Below are 20,486 nucleotides of genomic sequence, written 5' to 3'. Positions count from 1 at the left end.
CTTGAAATCCAAATGTCTTGCCAGTAGGGATGCATTGATTGTGAAATTCTGGGCCGTTGCCAGTGTTTATTTCCCCTTTTGTGCCAGGCAAACAAAGAAATTTTCATCATACCCTTCTGAGACTCAAACTGTTGTTTGGTATGCATTTTTAATTTCTCCTAGCTATTTGGGATCAATAGGACCCAATAAGTATAAAAAACTAAACATTGCCAACGATAATTGAGTCCCAATGTCCTCAAACGAGACAACAATAAAATCCCAATATCTTCAAATGAGTACTTCCTAATTAACAGTGTCTTAGCTTGTTACTGTTGCTGTAAGTGGTCAAATGTGTTGCCCTATCAAACTACAAACATCATTAATCATAAATAGACAAGTTTCAAACATACAATGTGATTGGGTTTTGGAACTTATCAACTTTCGTGTCGGGATCGGCTCTTGTGCTCTTACTACCGCTACATGGCACAAAAAAGCATCTACAAACGAAGACTAGTAGAATGAAGTATAAGGTCAAGTAAACCCAAAATGTGATGTCCTCAGATGAGGGCCTCAGGAGGACATAAACATAACGGAACTATTTTGAAGTCATCCAGTCCTTCATTACACTACCTTTGAGCACAAATTAAATTCATTGTGATGGTGTCCAGGTTAAGATCTCTGTTTGTCTCGACACGTTTTCTATTATACCAAGGATGATGGGACGCTGTTACTTTCGCGCCCTGCTTTTTAGCCTGGACAAAATTGATGCGACACAAAGGGAAAAACATCGGCCACTGCCATGGGTGAGCATCATCTCATTTGCTGATAGGCCAGTGGCAGTCAACAAGGCAAATATCAACCGATACCAGTGTTCGGCCAATGAATCAGTGCATTCCTACCTGCTGGTAAAATCTTTCTCTGAGGAAAAGGTGGAAGCTAAATTTAGATTACCGACATGCTTTATGCTTTATCGCAACCCAACATGTCAGCTAGTCGTACTGTATTTGTGTAATTTGGTAGGCCATTATCAACAGTCTCAACATCAAACTGAACTGATCCTTTTAAGCTCTACAAATTGTTAAATATCCCCTGGCTCAGACACGCAGGGTACAAAAGCCTCTATTTATACCTACGAACACACTAGGTACACTGTGCCTCCCTCTGTTTCTCTCACACTCTCCAACATCTCCACTACGAGAAAAGAAAGACCACTTTCTGTGCATACTTGTCTGCACGTATGTGTGTGTTCTTTTTCTATGTAGGAGTGTGTGTGTGTGTGTGTGTTCATGGGAGGTTTAGGGCAAAGTTCAGGGAAACCCCACAAACCCCATCTAGGCCTTGTAACCCTCAGGGAGAAACGGTGATTCACAAAAACACACATACACACGCACACACTTTCTTACCAGACCTGACCTTGACCAGACCTGCTTACAGGATCACCAACAGACAGACACAAGGGATTCTGGGAAACAGGAAACAGGAAGTGGGCCCTGTCCAAGCTGAGTGTGAAAGCCTTGTTCATAATGAGTTGTGATGAAACTTGCCATGTGCAGTCAAGGGTGTAAAGACAGACTTACGCTCATACTAACGTCTAATAATGTAAATTGCTTTAATGGTTAAAGCTGGCTACACATCATTACAGTCCCCACATATGTGTGTGTGTGTGTGTGCACATGTGTCTGCCTGTGTGTGTGTGCAGCCCCTGACCTGGGCAGCATTTAGCAGAGAGGCATCCAGGCTTGTGGAAGGGGGCTGCGGTGGGATCTCTGGTTTCAAACAACGCCAGCGCCCTGGGACCGGGCCATGTCAAAGGGCCTGTCCCCGATGAGCCATATTAGGGCCCTGATCCCCAATCAATCAGCACTGCGCTAAAAAGAATCCACAACAAGACGGCAATTAAGACCCACTGAGGGCTTAACTAAACACGTGTGAGAGAGATAGGGTTTGTGAGAGTAACTGCGTGTGCAGTTCTTTGTGTTTAATGTTGAACTGCGAGTGTGCATATGTGTGACTGCGTGTGGGTAAAATCTCTCTGAGACAGAAGGGGGAAAAAAAGCCCCAGTCTACTCCGGACATGCAAAGGAACAGAGGACAGAGGTGAGCAAAGTCTCAGTAGGCCGTCTTTGTTTTTACTTGTGTATCAGTAAATGTAAAACATTGACAGAATGCCCTTTTTACCTTTTGCCAAGAAATCTTAATCCATTTTCCATGTTTGGCAGTCAACAGGACTACTAGGCAGTTTGGGAATACTGCAACAGTTATTGCTCTTGGTTAAACTATGGGTTGAGAAAGCTCCATTGGTACAGAGCCTGTTGTTGGCAGGTCTGAATAGTGTCTGAGAGAGTTCCAGAGTGAAATACATGTTTTCTTTAACCGGATCCCAAATTGAAACAAGTTTAGCAAAACCCCCTGCGTTGGTCTGATGTGGAGTACTGAAGTGGATCAGTATGTGGCAGAGGACTAGTGCATCCAAAAATTGAGTGGGCCTGTCATCCCCTCAGTCTGAATGGGTGCGATGCTTGTGGTGCAGAGCAAATCATCATCAATCCTGGCCAGCATCTGAGAACCACAGCAGTGTTGACACTGGCACTGAGGTGAGGAGAAGTGAAACCAAAATCCTAAGTTTCTCAATACGGCGCACACAAGTTCACAGACTGAGTTAAGTGTCTATTGTGACCAAGAACAACACATAGTGTAAAGGGCTGCCCCCTGGAAGTCGGACATTTCAATCATCAGTCGGAAAACCCCTTAGTCGACTGAGATTCTTTCAAGTTGGGCATTTTTTTTTCTTTTATGACAGTCATTATGCAGTGTACTTCTGGGGACGCTTTGGTCCCCAGATATAGTTGTGGAGTTAGCATTCTTTGCTTTCACACTGCAGTTCAGTACAGACAGCTGCAGACACAAATGCAGGTGCCCAGAGGAGAAGAAGCTTGACCTGGTCAAGCTCCGAGATAACGTTTTGTTCTGCCTTCTTGTTGGTGAAGATTCTCAGTCATCCAGGTCATGATAATCGTGAGTGCTATGTCGTAGGCAACTGGCTTGTTTACTATATTACATACATGTCACACTGAATATCCCACTGAAACTGGGGTCAAACTCTCAAACTCTACATTGAAAAAAAGCAGGAAATAGTTGTATCATTTTACTGAACAGCCAAATATGACTCAACTGACATGATTGTGAGTCAGGCACAATACTGAGGGCTGCATGGTGGCAGAATGAGAGGGGAGATATGTTTATAAGTGGTGTACCTGCATTTAAACATTCATATTGCTCTTGCTAAAGTGTTCTTGAGCAGGACATACAGCACTACATTAAACTTTTGTGCTTTATTTTAGATTCTATAGCGAAGGACACCCCAACACGATATTGCAGTTTGCCATTTCAGATGTTATCAGTGTTAACGTTATGCATTTAAAACAACAGTTCAACATCTTAGGAAATTAGGAAATACAAATTAGCTTTCTTGCTGAGAGTTAGGGTTAGGGATTAGGGTTAGATATAGTTATATATAAAGATTGATGCCACACTCATAGCTGTATGCTAAATATGAAGCTACAGTCATCAGATGGTTAGTTTAGCTTAGCTTAGCATAAAGACCGAAAACAGGTAGAATCAGCTAGCCTGGCTGCGCCAAAAAGTAACTAAGTCTACAAGCACCTTAAAAGAAGCTGATTTACAGTTTTACGAAGACCATTCCTTGGTCGGGTGCAGTGACTTCTTGAAGTCTTAGGGAGCGATCACACCGAGATGAAACACTAGAAACGTGACACCAGTAAAACCATTGTTTTCCTATGATATGGCGCATCTGACCGGTGTTCAAGCGTCTTTTTAGATGGGTGTTTTTCCGGCGTCTTTTTAGACGCTTCTTTTTAGACGAGCATCAGACGCCAGTAGCTAGCGCGCATTGAATAAGTGCTTCCAGCGTTTCAAACGTCTTTGAAGTGTCCGCGTCTCTAGTGTCTCAATTCTGTGTGATCGCCCCTTAACTGTCACTGTGAGGTTGCCAGGCAACCAGCAGCTTGTTGTTTTCACATTTCAGTTTTAGTACAGATTAAACAATACAATTTGTTAATTAGTGACCTTCAGAGGTGCTGGTTGGGCAGATTCCAGAAAGGTTCACACAGAGAGGTTCACACAGAGTCATGCTCACTGTCTCCCTGTCTTTGTGCTAAGCTAAGAAAACTAGCTGTTGGCTGAAGAGAGTAAGGATGAGCTGATACACCATTATCTGAATCTGTGTCTGTTCAGCCATCTAAATTATCTGTATCCGTAACCAAACTTGGGATGGGCAGGTTTTAAACTGGAAGTGTGCAGGGTTTAAACCATCAATAGGTGATGGCAGACTTGACCAGAAGTTGCTAAACCCAAAATTGAGGGTTGAGAACAAGTTGCTATATTTATTATTTATTCAACAACTATTTAGAGAACAATGTCAGAATTAAGATTCAGATTATTTTTTAAGGGTAAAGGCCTTTGCACACTGCGTCTGTTTTCTTTGTCTGAAATTGTCACATGTCTAAAAACAAATATGTTCTCATGTTGTGTCAATCATGTTTGCACACTGAGTCCGAAACGTTCGTCCATCATTATAATTTTCACAACAGGTTTGACTTTCTGCGTTTTTTGCATCTGTCAGAGCCTTCAGAGAGCTGTTTGACCGCGAATCAGTGAAGAAAATGTGGCGGTGGGACACATCAAAAGCAGTCGAAAGCAGTCAGTTTTCCTGTGTGTCTATCGTAGCTGATTAAATTGTGCAGGTATATCAAAAGGGTTGTGGTTGGAAAGCTAAGTTGCTAACTAAGCTATGCTGTATTTTACTGGAAGACAGCGGATAAAAAATGAAGGCACCACAAAGAAGACCTCAGGGACGCTGCACTGAATATAAAAAAAGTAAATATTAATGTACGATCACAACATCTGACAATTAGTGATATTGTTCATGCTGGGAGTTGTGCTCGTGTGCTCATTAAACACAAACGTTATATTCATTAAGCAGCTAATGCACTGTGGTAATCACCCTAAATTGATTTCATTTAGCTTGCAGTGACTTGTAGCTCTTTATGCCACACAGTTAGATCAGTCAGCCTGCTGGTTTGCCTGTCTGTCTAGACCCTGAGAGGATATAGCTGAGAGCAAAATATGTGCAACAGATTCCCTAAATAATTATCTCAGCTAAGAGCTTAATTGCAGCTTAAGTTAATGCTTTGACATGTTGTTACTTCATTAAAAAGGATTTTGGATGCTTTGCTGATGTTTACCAGATAACACCCCTTGACGGCATCCTTTCATCCTCCTACGCTCGCTGAACACACCTAGAAGGCCCTCAGAGGCAACTCTTGTGTAATTACCTGACGTCTTAATAAATCAGATGCTAATCATTCAGACATGATAAGTACAAGCCTTTCACAACAGCTGCTGCCGAACAGAGAGGAGAAGAGAAAAGGGCTTTCGGGGTATCAATAAATCTGTAAGGATTACTGTAAACAAACATTTCAGTGTCTAATACTTTTGAGCAGGCCCGAGCAAGCGTCAAGATCATTGCAGAGTGACATCTTCAAGTCATTACACATTTTGGAGACTACTTCCTTAAACTCATTTGTCAATCAACCTGTGCGTCGCTGTGGGTGAGACACACGAGCTACAGTCCTGTCAATTCAAAGTCAAATTACTGCTTCATTTTTAACTCTTTGATGCTGTGACTGTATAATTGAATTGCTGGATGGCAGCACGGGCCTCACGGGTCTTTGTCACGTCAGCTCCCAGGTCAATTTAATCCAGTGTGTTGACAGGTGGCTAATTATAGAGCCACACACACACACACACACACACACACACACACACACACACAAGTTGCTTGTGTGTTTATACTGTATTACGGTTAAACATGCCTGATTAGAGTAACCACTGTGATTCGTCAATTTACACCCAAACAAGATCTCATCTGACATATTAATTACAAACTTACACAAAGTAAATCAAGGTCTTACTGTATCGCTGATGTAGCTATACACACAGACATAAACATATATAAATCTAACTCAGCAGCACTTTCAGGCATGTGCGAACGTTGAATTTACTGTCAACAGTGGTTTGGTGCGACATATGAACGTAAAATATCATTTAAATAAGGTCCTTTCATGTTCAAAGGAGAATAATGAAGAGACGAACAGCAGAGCACGACTTCCATCAAATACTGTCAATCATCAGTTTCTTTAAAAAAGGGGAACATGTCGAAGCAAATGACAGGAAGATTGAAGATAAGCAAGCGGGAGAAAGGTCGGCGCATAGACAAAAAAGAAGCCAGAGAAACACAGTGCAGAGTCAATCTGGTCTTTGTTAAACCTGTCCTCTTTATTCTTCAGTGCGATGGGACCAGAGGAGAGAGTGGAGAGGCACGGTGGAGGGAAAGGGAAGAAAGGGGAAAAAAAGCAGCTATTTTTGTAATTGCTTTTCTTGCCAGTGCTGAGAGAAAAGGGGGGAAAGTTTTGAGAAATTTAAACAGCTTTGACAGCCAGGGTGTAGTTGTATTAATCTTTTCAAACAGGGAGAAAACCCCTCTATTATAAGCACAGACAGAGATTCTGAGATCAGCGGCAGCGTTGCGTGAAGTCTGTTTACCACTGCTGTCGGATTAAAAATATGTAGGCAACAAGAACGTTTTACGAAATATAAAAGCAGCTGAGATTTTTTTGTAAAATTGTGAAATAATGAAGTTAAACCTGCACCAACCAAACAGATTTTTTCAGTGTTCAGTGTTCATTCAGAGGCGTGTTTATGGCCACCTGTTAAATGCAAGTCTAATGTTCACTCTCCTTGTAGCGCTGCTGCTGGTCTCCAATCACCCCTGATGGTAGCTGTTGAATGCTCCACTATGTTCACCAGCTAGTTGCTGCGTCTGTCTGCCATTTGGTGCCAAGAAAAGTGTATACGGTGGGTTTATCACAGCTTTTTTATTGTGACCTAAAATGGCACTATGGGAGCAGATGGAACCAAAGCAGTAAAGTTGAGCTGTAAAACCAAAACAATGGGCTTAAAGTCACTAAAGCTCCTGAGAAGTAAGGGGAAACACAAAGTCGGGGGACAATTTTCTGTGTGATCACATCACACATTCTTTTACTCAATTTTTTTTAAACAAAAATGGTGCTGAACAGTACCAATAAACATTCATAATCATAGGGAGACCTGTTTTGGTGCTATATGGCACCCATCTGTTAAAGGTGCTATACTGCGCCTATATCAAATACTGCCATGTAGAACCATTAGAAATGCCATTGTTTTTACACTTTTGAGCCCGGGGGCACTTGAATGATGACATATAATACCATAGATGAGTCAATGTGCTTCTAAATGAAACTTTAACTTTAGATACTACTTATTATTTATCTTTTTTTTAACAAAATGTTGGCTTTGGGGCATTTTTGCCTTTAGATAGGACAGTTAAGCGTGAAGGGGGAGAGAGAGAGAGGGGTATGGACATGCAGCAAAGCGCCACAGACTTGACTCAAACCTGGGCCGCTGCAGCAACAGACTTGTACTGTACATGGAACGCCTGCTCTATCCACTAAGCCACTGACGCCCCACCTTTTTAAACCTGGAATATCTGCGTGTGCATGGGGGCAAAAAGATAATATGTTTCAATATGTTATCCTCTGAAAATACAGTCTTTGCAGGCTGTCTTATTATAGTGTTTTTATTCTTTCAACCAAAAGCTAAACTAAACTAGAACCAGGAGAGAATCTCTAAAGAACAACACAGGGGTTTGACAAGTTCTCTACTGGTCCTGTATGGTACATACAGGGGGTTAAAAAGTTCTTGTGGCAGCGGTACTATATGACACCTTAACACCAAAGAACCGCTCAGAACTAACATTGTGTACAATACACCACTCAAGTGCTTAGTTAAGTTATCATGACTAATACTTACTTGAATGCTGATTAGTCGATGCTGTATGTCTTTGGTTTGCAAAACTGTTCGTTTTCTTTGATAATGTGTTCATTCAAATGGCTCCAACAGACAGAAAGACAAAACATTCCTGTAAGAAATATTAAAGTCATTTAAATTTCAGCTGCCTAACGTGAGTGATGAAGATTAAATTAATCCTATGGATTCATTTAGTAGAAAAAGGGCTCTAAAAAAAGAGCGTGTAATTGCATCATGGACTGTTTCAGCCTGCTCTGTTAGCGTGTTTGCAGTTTGCACGCAGACCTCAGTAAGGACTTATTAACTCTGATCCCAGCGTACAGCCAAACCTCCAGTCACACAGCTAATCACACCTGAACGCCGCCGACCCCGCAAGAACCCAGGAATCAAAGAACAACATGCAGCCCCCGAGTGTTAATGGTACCATCCTCCTCCTACCCTGCTAACACTGTTTTTCTTTCACTCCCTTCACTCTCCCGCCGTCTCCATCTTTTTTTCCTGCAAATGAAGGAAGTGTGGCAGCGTACAGAGAGAGAAAGAGCGCGACGGGGAAAGTTGGGGGTCTAATTTTGGCAGGCGAGACTTTTTCCCCTCACCCTGTGTTTATTCTGGCTCTATTAAAACATCTCCAAGGAGGGGAGGAAGGGAAGGGGAGAGCGGAGGGAGGAGAATGAAGAGGAGGAGCATGGGCAGTGTTGAGGAGATTCACTGGTCTTTCTCTTTGTGAATGATAACTGGTGGCATATTGATAAATTAAGAATTAGAAAGTTAATTAAATATTAGTTATATAAAGTTATTAGATATTAGACTCTAAACTGTGACTTGAGTCAGACCCACTCAAGTCACAAAAATGAGGCCTTGCAGCTTGACTTGGACTGCTGTGAGACTGCATATAAAAGGAATAGAGAGGAAGAGAGCACAGGGAGTGTCATTTTTTTGTGTGTTTTTTTTTTATATGGATGAAATAAATGGGGTATAATGTGTTAAATAGTAAACTTAAGAGGCACTGGTATATGCATTTTGTTACCTTGGAACAGAGACAGGATACAGTAGCTGTTTCCCCCTGTTTATAGTCTTCAGTCTGAGCAAAGCTAACCGGCTGCTGGCGCCAGATCTTCTCATTTAACTCTTGGCAAAAACGTGAATAAATGTCAAACTATTCCTTAAATTAAAACATGATTTTTTTGTTTCATAGTCTTAAGTCTTCAGGTTCTGACTGTGCAAAATCCTGGAGCAATAAATAAATAAATAAATGAATAAAAAGACAGCAACAGACAGGCCCTGCATAACCACATTAAATTCTTAAACTGAATTGAATTGAATTTATTGAGTCATAAAACACCAGCAAATGCTTTAAAAGGAAACTTCATCTGTCATTTCCACAGTCAGCATCCAGAGACCTGAAAGATGTTCATCCTAACTTGCAATATGCTTATGAAAACTCAAAACTTGCCTTTACCGACTTGAGATTTTACTGATAAACTTGTCTTGAATGACTTGAAGCTCTGGATATCTAAAAATGCCTGTGCTTAAGGAAAAGTCCACGCATCAAACTTTCCACCATTTCTCCTGTCCTCATCCTCCTGTCTCCTGTTCCCTGTCTCCTGCTGTAGTTTTCTGCTCTGGTCTTAAGCGGCCACACTGGACACAAGCTGCCTAAATCGTAGTTGAAACCTCCGAGTTTGCCTGTGGCTTCTCTCAAAAACCCAGCCCCTGAGGATATATACGAACACACACACACACACACACACACACACACACACTGTAATGTCCCGCACACCACAGAGTGTATACTTAAGCCCAGCGTAGAGGGAATGGAAATCAGAGCACAGACCGAAGCAAAGACAACACTGAGGACATGAAGTTCATGTTATGTTCAGGTTCAACAAGGTGGGTGGCGAGAAATTTTCCCCCAAATTTGTGAGTAATATTTGTGGCAAACCCATCCCAAGAAAACGGAAGTCACTGAGCTCTCTGTAACACCACGCTGAACACAGAGATGATTGGAGAGAGTGGGAGGTACAAAAAAGTATATTTCACTTAAACTGACAAGTGCCTGGACCAGATGTCTTCCCGAAAACTTTGAGGCGAAGAGCAGAAGTTTGACGTTTTAACAGCTGTGGCATGAGGTAAGCGCCTCCAGGTCATTACGTGTCATCATTAGGTGACCCTGTCTTCTTGACGGCCTGCCACCATACTTTACAGCTAATAAGTCAGCCGTGGCACTAATGATGAGCAGCAGTGATGATCAGCCCACCACCACTGCAGCTCAGCTGCTGTCAAAGGACGCCCCTGTCTGTTTAAATGGAGGCTGTAATGACTAATGAGACGCAAGATCGCATACTGAACACTTTCCTTTACAAGTTGGCAGAGAAAAAAACCACAAGGAGAACTTAATTTATTCAAAGCTGCATAGTGTAAAGTTTAGCATGCTGAAGCTGTACGTCAATGAGCGTCAACCTTTCAAATGATTAAATTAAAGCAGTGCTAAAAATGAGACAACAAGCTTCTGTGGGATTGACTCAGCTGGAGCATCTCATAAGACATTTGCCAAATATTCATCATCATCGTGACATTATCATCATGAACATAACCATGAGCCTTTAAAGCAATCTATACATTATTTAGCAGTTAACTGCTATTTGCTGTGGAAGGATATAGTGGAGTAACGGCGTCCTGAGCAGAGAATGAAGTCACACTCCTTCTGTGTGTGTTGTAATCCGAGCTTTTCTGTGGTTTGTTGTGGTAAGCCGGTCCTGCTGTGTGTGTATGTTAGTGCATGCCTGTATCCCAATGGCTAGCTCATCACTGCCACTTTGCACTGTGCTCATAATGCTGTTCTTACACAACAAGCGACAAAACAACAGCATGACTAGCTACATTATTGCTGAGTCAAAGATAAAGTGCAGCTCAAGCTCTCATTAATGTAGTAACGTCTTCACTGGCTTGTGTGTGTCTACTACTTGCCATAAGGCACCTTAATTGAACATCATCTAAAGTTTGTATTTGGTTGAGCACTGCAATGCTAACAAAGCTAGCATAGCATCAGCTAACTAAGCTAAGTAACACAGTACAACAGCTAGACTGGTTGATGCTTTACTGCATCATAGGAGCATTGAAAAAAGTTGCGGTCAGCTCATCTTTGATTTGTAGTGCATCACGCCCCATCAGCAGCGACAAATGTCGGGTGTCAGTTTGTAGCTTCATGTTACTGACATCCATTGAAAATGACTTTTAGCCTTTTGCTTAGTTCCTGGTAGTGTGAACAAAGCACAAGGTAGTTGCCACTAATATTCGGATGGCACTGTCTTGGAAGCGTAGCACCAACCCTGTGTTACCCTTGGTTAACACTGTTAGCTCAGTCAGCACTGTTGCTGGTGTTTAGCACTGTTTATGGAATTAGCAGCTTTAGCTGTTAGCTGTCTGCTCAGCCACCTTTATGTTGAGAATTGCATCCAGAATATTCAAACGCTCTGAACGTTGCATAAAGCCCCTTGCATCATGATCATGAAGTAAGAGCAGAAAACATCTGTAAGTCCTAAAAAAAGATACAAGAAGATTTTTTTTTTCACTAGAAAAACGACAATTCCACCAACTTATATTTGTGCACATACTTTATGAAAGTATACATACTTCAAAATGTCCAGAGGGGGTTGTTAAAAGGAGTCTGGGAGATTTAAAAATTTAATCACTTAACTTTTACTGGATTGCTGCAAAATCATTCCTCCAATGGGAGAAATTGGATTAGCAATGTCATCCAGATAATGTCTTATGTCAACATGTAATTTAGCCAAAATCACATCCTCCCATTTTTTAAATCTACATTCATTTTTCCATTTTAGTTTATTTCCAGTGTTTTTTTTTTTTTTTTATTTTAGGCCAGCCTCTTTGATTTTTCCTCTTTATTTATAACTCCCTTGAGAAAACTGTGATTCCTTTGTAAGCCAACTGTCTCATCTATGAAACAAGCTGCACGGAAAAAAAAACAAAAACACAATCAAAACATGTAAACAAAGGAATGGTAAAAACAGATGTCTGAAACGGAGCACGCGTACACGCTCACACGTGTGCGTATGTGCATGCAGTCGCCTCAGTGTGCGAGTGGATTTAGTAAGTGTCTGATATCCACTTGGTGCCAGCAGTTTTGATTCGCAGAACGCCGCATGGAACATGGCAGCGAGCCTTGCCATAATGTCACTGGGGAAAATCATCCAGCTTAACTCCTTTGATCCTGAGAGAATCAAACGAACTGAGAAAGTTCTTAGAGCTTTATCCCACAACACTGGGGAGACGTCAAAACAAAGCAGAAGAAGCTCGCCAGACTCAAACAAAATTTTGATTCGGGCAGCAGTGTTGCTCTTGCCAAGAACATGAAAATGTTTTAGTGGAATGTATTTGTTGATACTTTTTCTTTATTATTTTGTATCGTTTGGTTTTATTTGCTACTCTCTGTGCTATTTAACTTGATGTGCATGGTCATGTTAAGAGATTAGGACTGTGGTTAGTTCTGCTGTACATTCAGACAGCTGGCAGCTTATTATGTGACTATAAAAGGTTATATAACAAGAAACCACAGAGACAGATGTGTGTCAATTTTCTATACTGCTCATTTCGGGCAGCAATATTTTAGGGAGACCTCAGTTAATCAACTTAACTCTCTAGTAGACACAAGACATTCACTCTTAATTATAGTAACTTCATTATAGCGCTGAAAGCAGATGAATGTCTCATTATTACCCTGAAATTAAATGAATGGCACAGGTTTTGAATTTGTTAACATGTCGAGTTACGTCCTGTTTTCTCAACAGAGTTGGCTGAAAGCAAATTAACCCAGTTTCTCAAACACTACGAGGATCAGCGTGCATACAGACCTGTTGTAGATGCTGTATAGTGTTTTACAGATGTCAGCATCTGCTTTGTGATTGGTGAACAGTGCTGTTCCCACCCAACAGAGTCCACATGGTCCACATTCCCAACTGTTGCCCACGGCTGAGTGTACACAGTCCGTATTCAAATGTGAACCATGTGAGTTGTGATGGTTGTGCAGAAACAGCAGCGCAGAGCATCAGACATTTGGGATTTAATAAAGGCTCATATTAAATATTCATTAAGCCACACTGAGACCTGCACCAATAAAATGGAAAATTACAGACCAAGCCTTGTTACGATGTGAGTGATTGCTCAATGAATATGCTGCAGAGTAGTTTTTGGAGTGGCTCTTTGCAAGGAGCAGTATATAGTAGAAAAACAATGCTGTATTTTCCAGGTTTCCCACAGCAGACAGTATGTCAGCAAACACTGGAAACGTTACATGCTCTTTAATCAATTTACCGAACTGTAACTTCGTCTTTGTGTGTCAAGTAAAGAAGTTCATATTGTCTGTAATGAAATTTGCTGCTATTATGGACACACTGGAAACAAGCCCAATTATGATTATCAGTATAGATAGCAAATCAAATTAGCTTATCTCCTTCTCTTCCTCTAAATGATTCAGGGTTGCATCACCAAATCTGCAAACGGCACGCTGTGATTTTGACACTTTACATTAGACAAAACAAAACAAAAAAACCTTGAATCGTCGCATGTAAGAGCTCTGTTGGACTTGCAAATCTACCTGAAAGTGAAAATAATTTGTAAAATGTGAGCATTTGCGAGCCACATGTCAGAAAACATTCTTGAGAAACCGTCCTCTGCATTACATTATGGTAAAGTACAGCATGAACAGACTGACAGAGAGAAAAATGGATAGAGGAAAAGCGACTTACGTTGGCCTTCCTGGCAGAGGTGTAGGGAGTGGATCTGGAAAAGAAGACAAGGGGATTTTTTTACAACAGGATAAACAATATTGCTCCCAGATTTTTCTCTGCATAAGCTGCCAGCTACAAGCGAGAATCAGCGGAGAAGAGTGTTGCTGAGAGAAGCCAGATCTCCAGTAGGAAAAGATGAGTTGGAAAAAATGTCTTTGTTTGTCACAGTACGTGCGTAAAACACTCGTCATAAAGCTTCTTCGTTGTGACATCTGCATGCCAGTAAGGTTTCAAATGCTTGGCAGATGCTACTGTCGCCACTCAACTCCCCTTACCAAATTTGACAAACAGCACGCCCGTTGTGGACACAGTGCCCTGGGTGTTGGTGGCCGTGCACTGGAAGTAGCCCGTGTCAGTAGTGTCCAGGTTGCGGATGCGGAGGCGCGATCCGTAAGGTGTGGACCGGTATGAGACCCGTCTTGGCTCCTGCACAACAGGGGCGTCGTTCTTTAGCCAGCGCACAGTGGGCGGTGGGTTGCCGGACACACGGCATAAAAGCTCAGCTGTTTGTCCCAGAGAGGTGGTGATGTTGTTCATGGGAGCTTCCAGACGGATGAAGAAGGGCCCTGGAAGACATAGAAGCAGAGGAGAGATGAGAGGAATGAATACAAGGGAGATAAGGAAAGAGGAGAGGAAGGAAAAGAAAATATATAAAAGTGGCCAAGTGAGAGGAAACGTCAGGAGAGAGATGATTGAGAGAGAAAAAGACAAAAGGAGGGAAAACACTGTATCAGACACGGCCAAGAACTACAATATAAATAAAAGACACTTTCTGTACTACATCAGAGCAAGATATAAAAAAACACATGCTGCTATATAAAAAAAATAGTGGTAAAACAACTGTGTTTCAACACACACATATTCATAGCCTGGTTTTGCAAGTTATTTCGTGGCTGCCACTGTAGTGACACCTAATTTCACTTTTCATCATAGCTGTATGATGCCAGAGGGTTTTCCCCGACTTATGTATGAGCTTATGAAGCAACATCACCTGTGTTGTGCGTGAAAGCTTTGAAGGAAACAACCTTAAGGGGTGAACATGAAGCTGTCAGAACCCACTGTAATGAGCTCAGACGGTGTTGGAAAAGACAAAGCAAAACATTTTTGCATGATTATCTCCAGAACCACATTCTTCCTCAAGGTGGTCAGGAAAAAAACAATCTTGAGGGCCACCTAAGAGTTTAATGTGCAGGAAAAACATTGGTGTTAATGTCATGAAAAACTTCTGGAAAGTTCGTCCCGACCCCAAAACCCATCTTAGGTATGCAGAAATGCTCCTGGTTACACGTACCGGCCAAAACAAACAAAGGAGGAAAAACACATACAGGGGAATCTCAAATACTAGTCAGACAAACTTCAATTTGTGTGAATAGAGACGCTCAGAAGTAAAAATAGAGGCACACGCTTACATATGCAAGAACATCCACTCATTTACATCTTTACTATCGCATGCAAATTAATCAGGTTTTACTGCACTAGACACATCTAAAGGTTCAGTGTGTGGGGGCATATACGTGCAGAAACTACATATAATATAATAAGTATGTTTTTTTTTTAATCACCAGAAAATAAGAAACATTATGTTTTTATTACCTTAGAATGAGCCATTTATATCTACATAAGGAGTGGGTCCTCGTCTACAGAGATCACCATGTTGCGGTCACTGTAGTTGGCAGCTCCTCCATAACGGTTTTTATTTTTAACAGGAAACGGCTTTATTCAGTGATTTTACAGGTTTAAATCACCGAGTCCATTTGTGTTGGAGAGGAGGAGACTTCTGCAGATAATTCAGCTCCTGGTAAAAACCTCCTAAAGAATAAACACTGACAGAATTCCAACCAGTAGAAGTTTCAGCGGGTTGCAGTCTGCAATCCTCACCACTAGATGCCACTAAATCCCTCTAAATCTTACACACTTAACCTTTAAATTTTTTCGCAAATCAAAATACTGATTTGTTTTTTTGAGACACATGTCTGATCAAATCAAATGATCACCCAGGTAAAGTTGTTGAAAGATTTAAACTTAACTCTAGCAGAAACATTTCACAGTAGCCAGCTCTCGCTTTCTAACGAGGGCACTGCTGTCTTTTCCAAAGCCGCACCCTGTCTTGCTCTCTGCTAATATATCTGTTTATCCTCTGATTAAAAGATTGCAAGTCAGCAGAAAAAACATGTTAAGAGAACGCAAAAACCCCGATCACACAGAAAGCTTACTGCAGGTTGTAAAACACAAGGCACACTGCACTTTAAATTAAATGCTGCTAGTAAAAAAAAAAGCCTGCTGTGGCTTTTTATTGTTGGCAGGCAACCATGCCATCACCTCCTTATCTTAACCTTGCTATGTAATTAATCTGAGATGAATTTATTAAATTTATTTCTTCACAGTAATTAGTAACTAGTAACTAAAATGTTGAGGCAGAGGGTACTTGCTGTAGCTCTGGTTGAGGGTGAGAGGCTGTCAGCAAATAGTTAGCTGGGCACGGTGAAACAGAGATCTGTGTGGGTACATGAGACCCTAAAAAAGAGGGTGGATCATGGGGAGCACCACCAGTTGGTCGAGGAGCTTCGCCTCGATGATGGCTGTTTACAGTCATGTTTTAGGATGACTTGGGGGGCAGTTTGACAACATGCTGTCTGTCACTGGGCCGTATAGCTCTGGGTATCCAGCATCTGCTACCACCAGCTTCTCTTCCACTGTATACCAACTGTTAACTTGATGGCATGACCACCACAGATGGCTTGCCTTTTAAATCATCTGATTAGACAATGGAAAAAAAGCTGAGATGACGTGGGGCACTTTTCTGTTCTGAGTTGAAGTTTTTTCATCTTCAGATCAGATCACTCAGGCAAAAACGCCAGGCGCCTAGAGCGCAGAAACCCAAGGTATGCGCAAAATACGCAACCAAAAAGCTTCATTCCCATTTAAAACAATTAGAAAAAGCTGCCTCCAGCTGCTGAAACGCTTTCTGTGTGATCAGGGCCTACGAAAATCATGATTAAGGTATGTAATAGTTCTGGTAAGAGGAAATTTTAATTCAGCTTCAGTCCTGTTATAGTTGGTATAAAGCTATGTGTTAACAGGTAGCTTTCACGCCCTGAATTCAGCCTGTCAGGCATATATTACTCTCAGGTCAAGAAACCATGGGTGTAAGTGCTGCCTGAGAGGCCAGATTTGGAACAAAGAAAGGCCCTTAAGCTGCATCTACAACAAAGTTTGATTTAGTCTAAGATGACTCCCTAGCAGGTTTGGGAGGGTCCTGGTGTTGCACTCATTTGCAAAAGAGTAATGAAAAAAATCACAGCATGAATATCACCTTCTCACCAACACAAAGCCGATCAATGAAGTTTGTGTGAATTTCTGATTGTCCGTGGTTGGATGCAGCCTCCATAATACCAATGTACGAAAGGAGTGTGGGAAGAGGGTCTCAGACAATCAGACAAGCACTTTGGCTGGAGCATGCCAGTGCCCTTACTTAGCACTCATTGGCACCATAGCAACCCTTGTGGTTGTATGTGCAGCTAATCTGACGCCTGTAGCTAACATATTGTCACGAGGTGTGTAAAATGAGGGCCTAAGATGTGTTTGTGAAGAAGAGAAGTGGGCACATTTGTCTTGGCATACAGCCTCTGTGTGTGTGTGTGTGTGTGTGTGTGTGTGTGTGTGTGTGTACTAAAATCTCTACTGGAGTGCACAACATACACACTCACACTGTCCTCCCCAAAGCCCCAGGCTTAACACAGCAATGTGGTACTAACAAGTGTGTGACAATATGAGGAGACTCCCACCATTGACCGTACCACCACCACCAGCACCACTCTCTTCTCACCCACTTTTTATCTGTCCTCCTTTCTCCACATACACAAGAGTCTCCCTTATTTGTACTGTCCTGGCTCTTGACATTACAGTGCAGCAGCCAAAAAAAAAAAAAAGTCCAGGAGGTCAATGCTGAAGTTAATAATAAAATGATATCAATAAACCATTGGAACTGTATCAGAACAAACATTAAATTCTTGCCCATGTATGTGCTACAATTCCAGACATAAAAAAACATATCTCACTTTGAGGAGTGTGTATTACTCTTATATTATTACTCTTTTGCAGAGTATCTACCCAGAAATACACACACTTAAAGAACATTTAATATACTGACACAGGCTCCTGTGTCCTCTCTCGAGCAAGCCTTGTAATTAGATTATCAAGGCAAAATCTGATAAAATGTAATAGGTGGTGTAATGGGTTGTAGCTAATTGATAGCCAGGTCACTCAGCTCTCATATGATTATTAACTCAGAAGCATGTTCCAACAGAAGGGAACGCAAAAGCACTAATAAAATGTACAATGTGTGTGAGGCTCAGTTTAATCTGTTGAGTCTAGACTGTTATCATTTGTAATCACTTTAGATGTCATGAGGCAACTGTACAAGCACTGAGATAGAAGACATGACTGTGTTCCCTTTGTATCAAGCATTAAACTGTTACGTAACAATATTCCCCGATTAAACTTTATTCTGCTGTGCTGTTTTACACAGATTTTGTGACAGTAACCAACTCAAAGTCCTTGGAAAATGAAAATGTCCCATTTCTTTAAGTGTGAAACGGCCTGTCATTAGTGTTCAGTGAACAAATATACTGTAAATCTGGAGTCTTAATCTGTTCAGGAATCCAGAAATCCTTGTTTTATACTTGATAACAATGATTTTCAGACCTTTAATTGAGTTCTCGCAGGGTTTTATAAGTCTGTTGGCAGGACAAATTTTCTTGAACTATAAGGTAGCACTTCTGGTATATCAAAAAATATATTTCTTTCTTGCTACAAAATGTGAAGGGATATTGATTTTTTTTTTTAAACATATATTTCTTGCTCACTCCGCACTCCGTGTGTGTGTGAAGATACATGGTTTTAGTTTGGCTCCAGGTGTGTGAAATGTGTGACTCAGATCAGAGAAGCTCTGATAGGAAAAAGTGTTGCAACACTCCCTCATAGTCACAGGTCATCACCTCTCATAATCACACACAAGAAAAACATCCATGCTCAATATGCTATGCTGACACCAGTCGCAGAGGTGTGTGAATACACACTGGTAGCACCTGAGGTCATTGCTACTGGTGATACATTTGTCTTAGTGAGGGTGCGTGAGAGTGTGTCTGTGTATGCTTACTTTTCTGTGTGGGTGTGTGTTTTCATTTTATTTGACATCCCAACTATCAACACAAAGTCATGAGGGGTCGGCTGGGAATCTGTGCCTGTTATGAATGAAGTGGACCAAATCTCGCCTACGTGGCTGATGCAACTCTTGACAGACTTAAAGGGATAGTTCAGAATTATATATGTGGGCTCGTATGGGGTATCCATAGTAACTATATTATAAACAATAGACTTCTGTCAGCACCCCCCAGTTTGGAGAAGCAGGCTGGAGTCTGACCTGAATGTACAGCGGTGGAGGGGGGCAGCAGCAAAATGTATTTTAGCCACCTAAAAAATCTATAACAGTTTAAGTGTATGCTATATTGAAAATATTTTCACCGCTTTATCTTTCCTTCCTACAGCCCTTTCTGCTCCTGTGTTAAATCACTGTTTTTCTCAATGGAGTCTGGCTTTGAAGAAATCAATATAAGGACTTTAGTTCCCTACTGGAAAGCAGTGAAAATATTATAAATATAGCATGCACCTTAACTGTTAGGTAACTAAAATACATTTTGTTGCTGCACCTGTCCACAGCAGTACATTGCTTAGCTCCCATGTCAGATATCTGCCTGCTTCTCCAAACAAGGAGCGTGCCGACTGACATCTACTGTATACAATACACCGACTATGGACAAGTACTTCATTCAACCCCAGTTTAAAAGATGTGAACTATCCCTTTAATGTCCCTGTTAAGTCTGACTGTATCATCTAAAAACAGTCAGTGCTTTATTTATTAAATGAGAACAGACCTGCTCTTAAAAGACACGTGTGTTCTGCCAAAGGCAAGAGGTCACACACAAACTGAGTCACTTTAACACCGTCTCATTAGCTGAGTTGATGGAAAAGAAAATGGTTTTTGGAGCTGTTCGCCTGCACACTTCATTAGCTGTTATAATAACTGACAATGAAGCAGCGGGGAGCAGAAGAAAGGAAAGAGGAGACAAGAGGAGACGATGAGAAGAGAGGTGAAGAAGACAAAGATGTCCTGCCAATGTCTGTGTAACAAAGCCGCTCTGTATGTAATTGTCTCGTGGTGAGTGTTGTGGTATTTGGCACCGGGAGTACTGTGAAACTCAAACCATTGCTGAGGACTGTCCCTTTAATGTGGCAGGCGACTAAACGGTGCCCTGTCATCAGTGCGCATTTGCTTGCAGTGGCTTTGTACAATCAAACACTCACACGCAGGCACACAAACGTAAACACACGCACACCCACACAACCGCAACGCACACAAACTATCCATGTCCCAAAGTAGACAAGTTACACAATACCTTTTCATCTCACCATGCAACATTGTATTTCTATATGTGGATGTATGTCTACATACAATTACATATACACGAGAGTAAGGCTGCTCTCAGCAAGACACAGGCGCAGAAACCTGAGTGGCTGCACAGCTAACTAAACACACTCAGTAGATACACAGAGGAGCTGGGACTGTAGCGATGCCAGCTACGGCTAAAGGTGAATTTCATTAAAGTTGGGTCCCTCTCCAACAGAGAAAGAGAAAGAGAAAGAAAGAGGAAAGGAAGTGAAGGAAGTGAAATGAATAAAATGAAGCAAAAAAAGGGAAGAATGAAAGAAAGCCCC

At 41.5% G+C, this 20,486-nt stretch overlaps 1 protein-coding gene across 2 annotated transcripts in view; it reads right to left on the bottom strand.

Annotated features, from left to right (window-relative positions):
- Positions 1-20,486, bottom strand: part of ror1 (receptor tyrosine kinase-like orphan receptor 1) — a 154,202-nt gene that overhangs the window by 27,644 nt on the left and 106,072 nt on the right. For both annotated transcript variants that reach the window (XM_049588453.1, XM_049588454.1), the window contains 2 exons: positions 13,988-14,278; positions 13,671-13,704 (listed from right to left, as the gene is read on the bottom strand). In XM_049588453.1, the coding sequence (XP_049444410.1) occupies positions 13,671-13,704; positions 13,988-14,278 (325 nt within the window). The remainder of the gene's footprint in view (positions 1-13,670; positions 13,705-13,987; positions 14,279-20,486) is intronic.

The sequence above is a fragment of the Epinephelus fuscoguttatus genome, linkage group LG10 (genome assembly GCF_011397635.1).
Source record: "Epinephelus fuscoguttatus linkage group LG10, E.fuscoguttatus.final_Chr_v1".
Taxonomy (NCBI): domain Eukaryota; kingdom Metazoa; phylum Chordata; class Actinopteri; order Perciformes; family Serranidae; genus Epinephelus; species Epinephelus fuscoguttatus.
The sequence above is the reverse complement of the archived record's forward strand: the minus strand, read 5'-3'. Positions and strand labels throughout refer to the sequence as shown.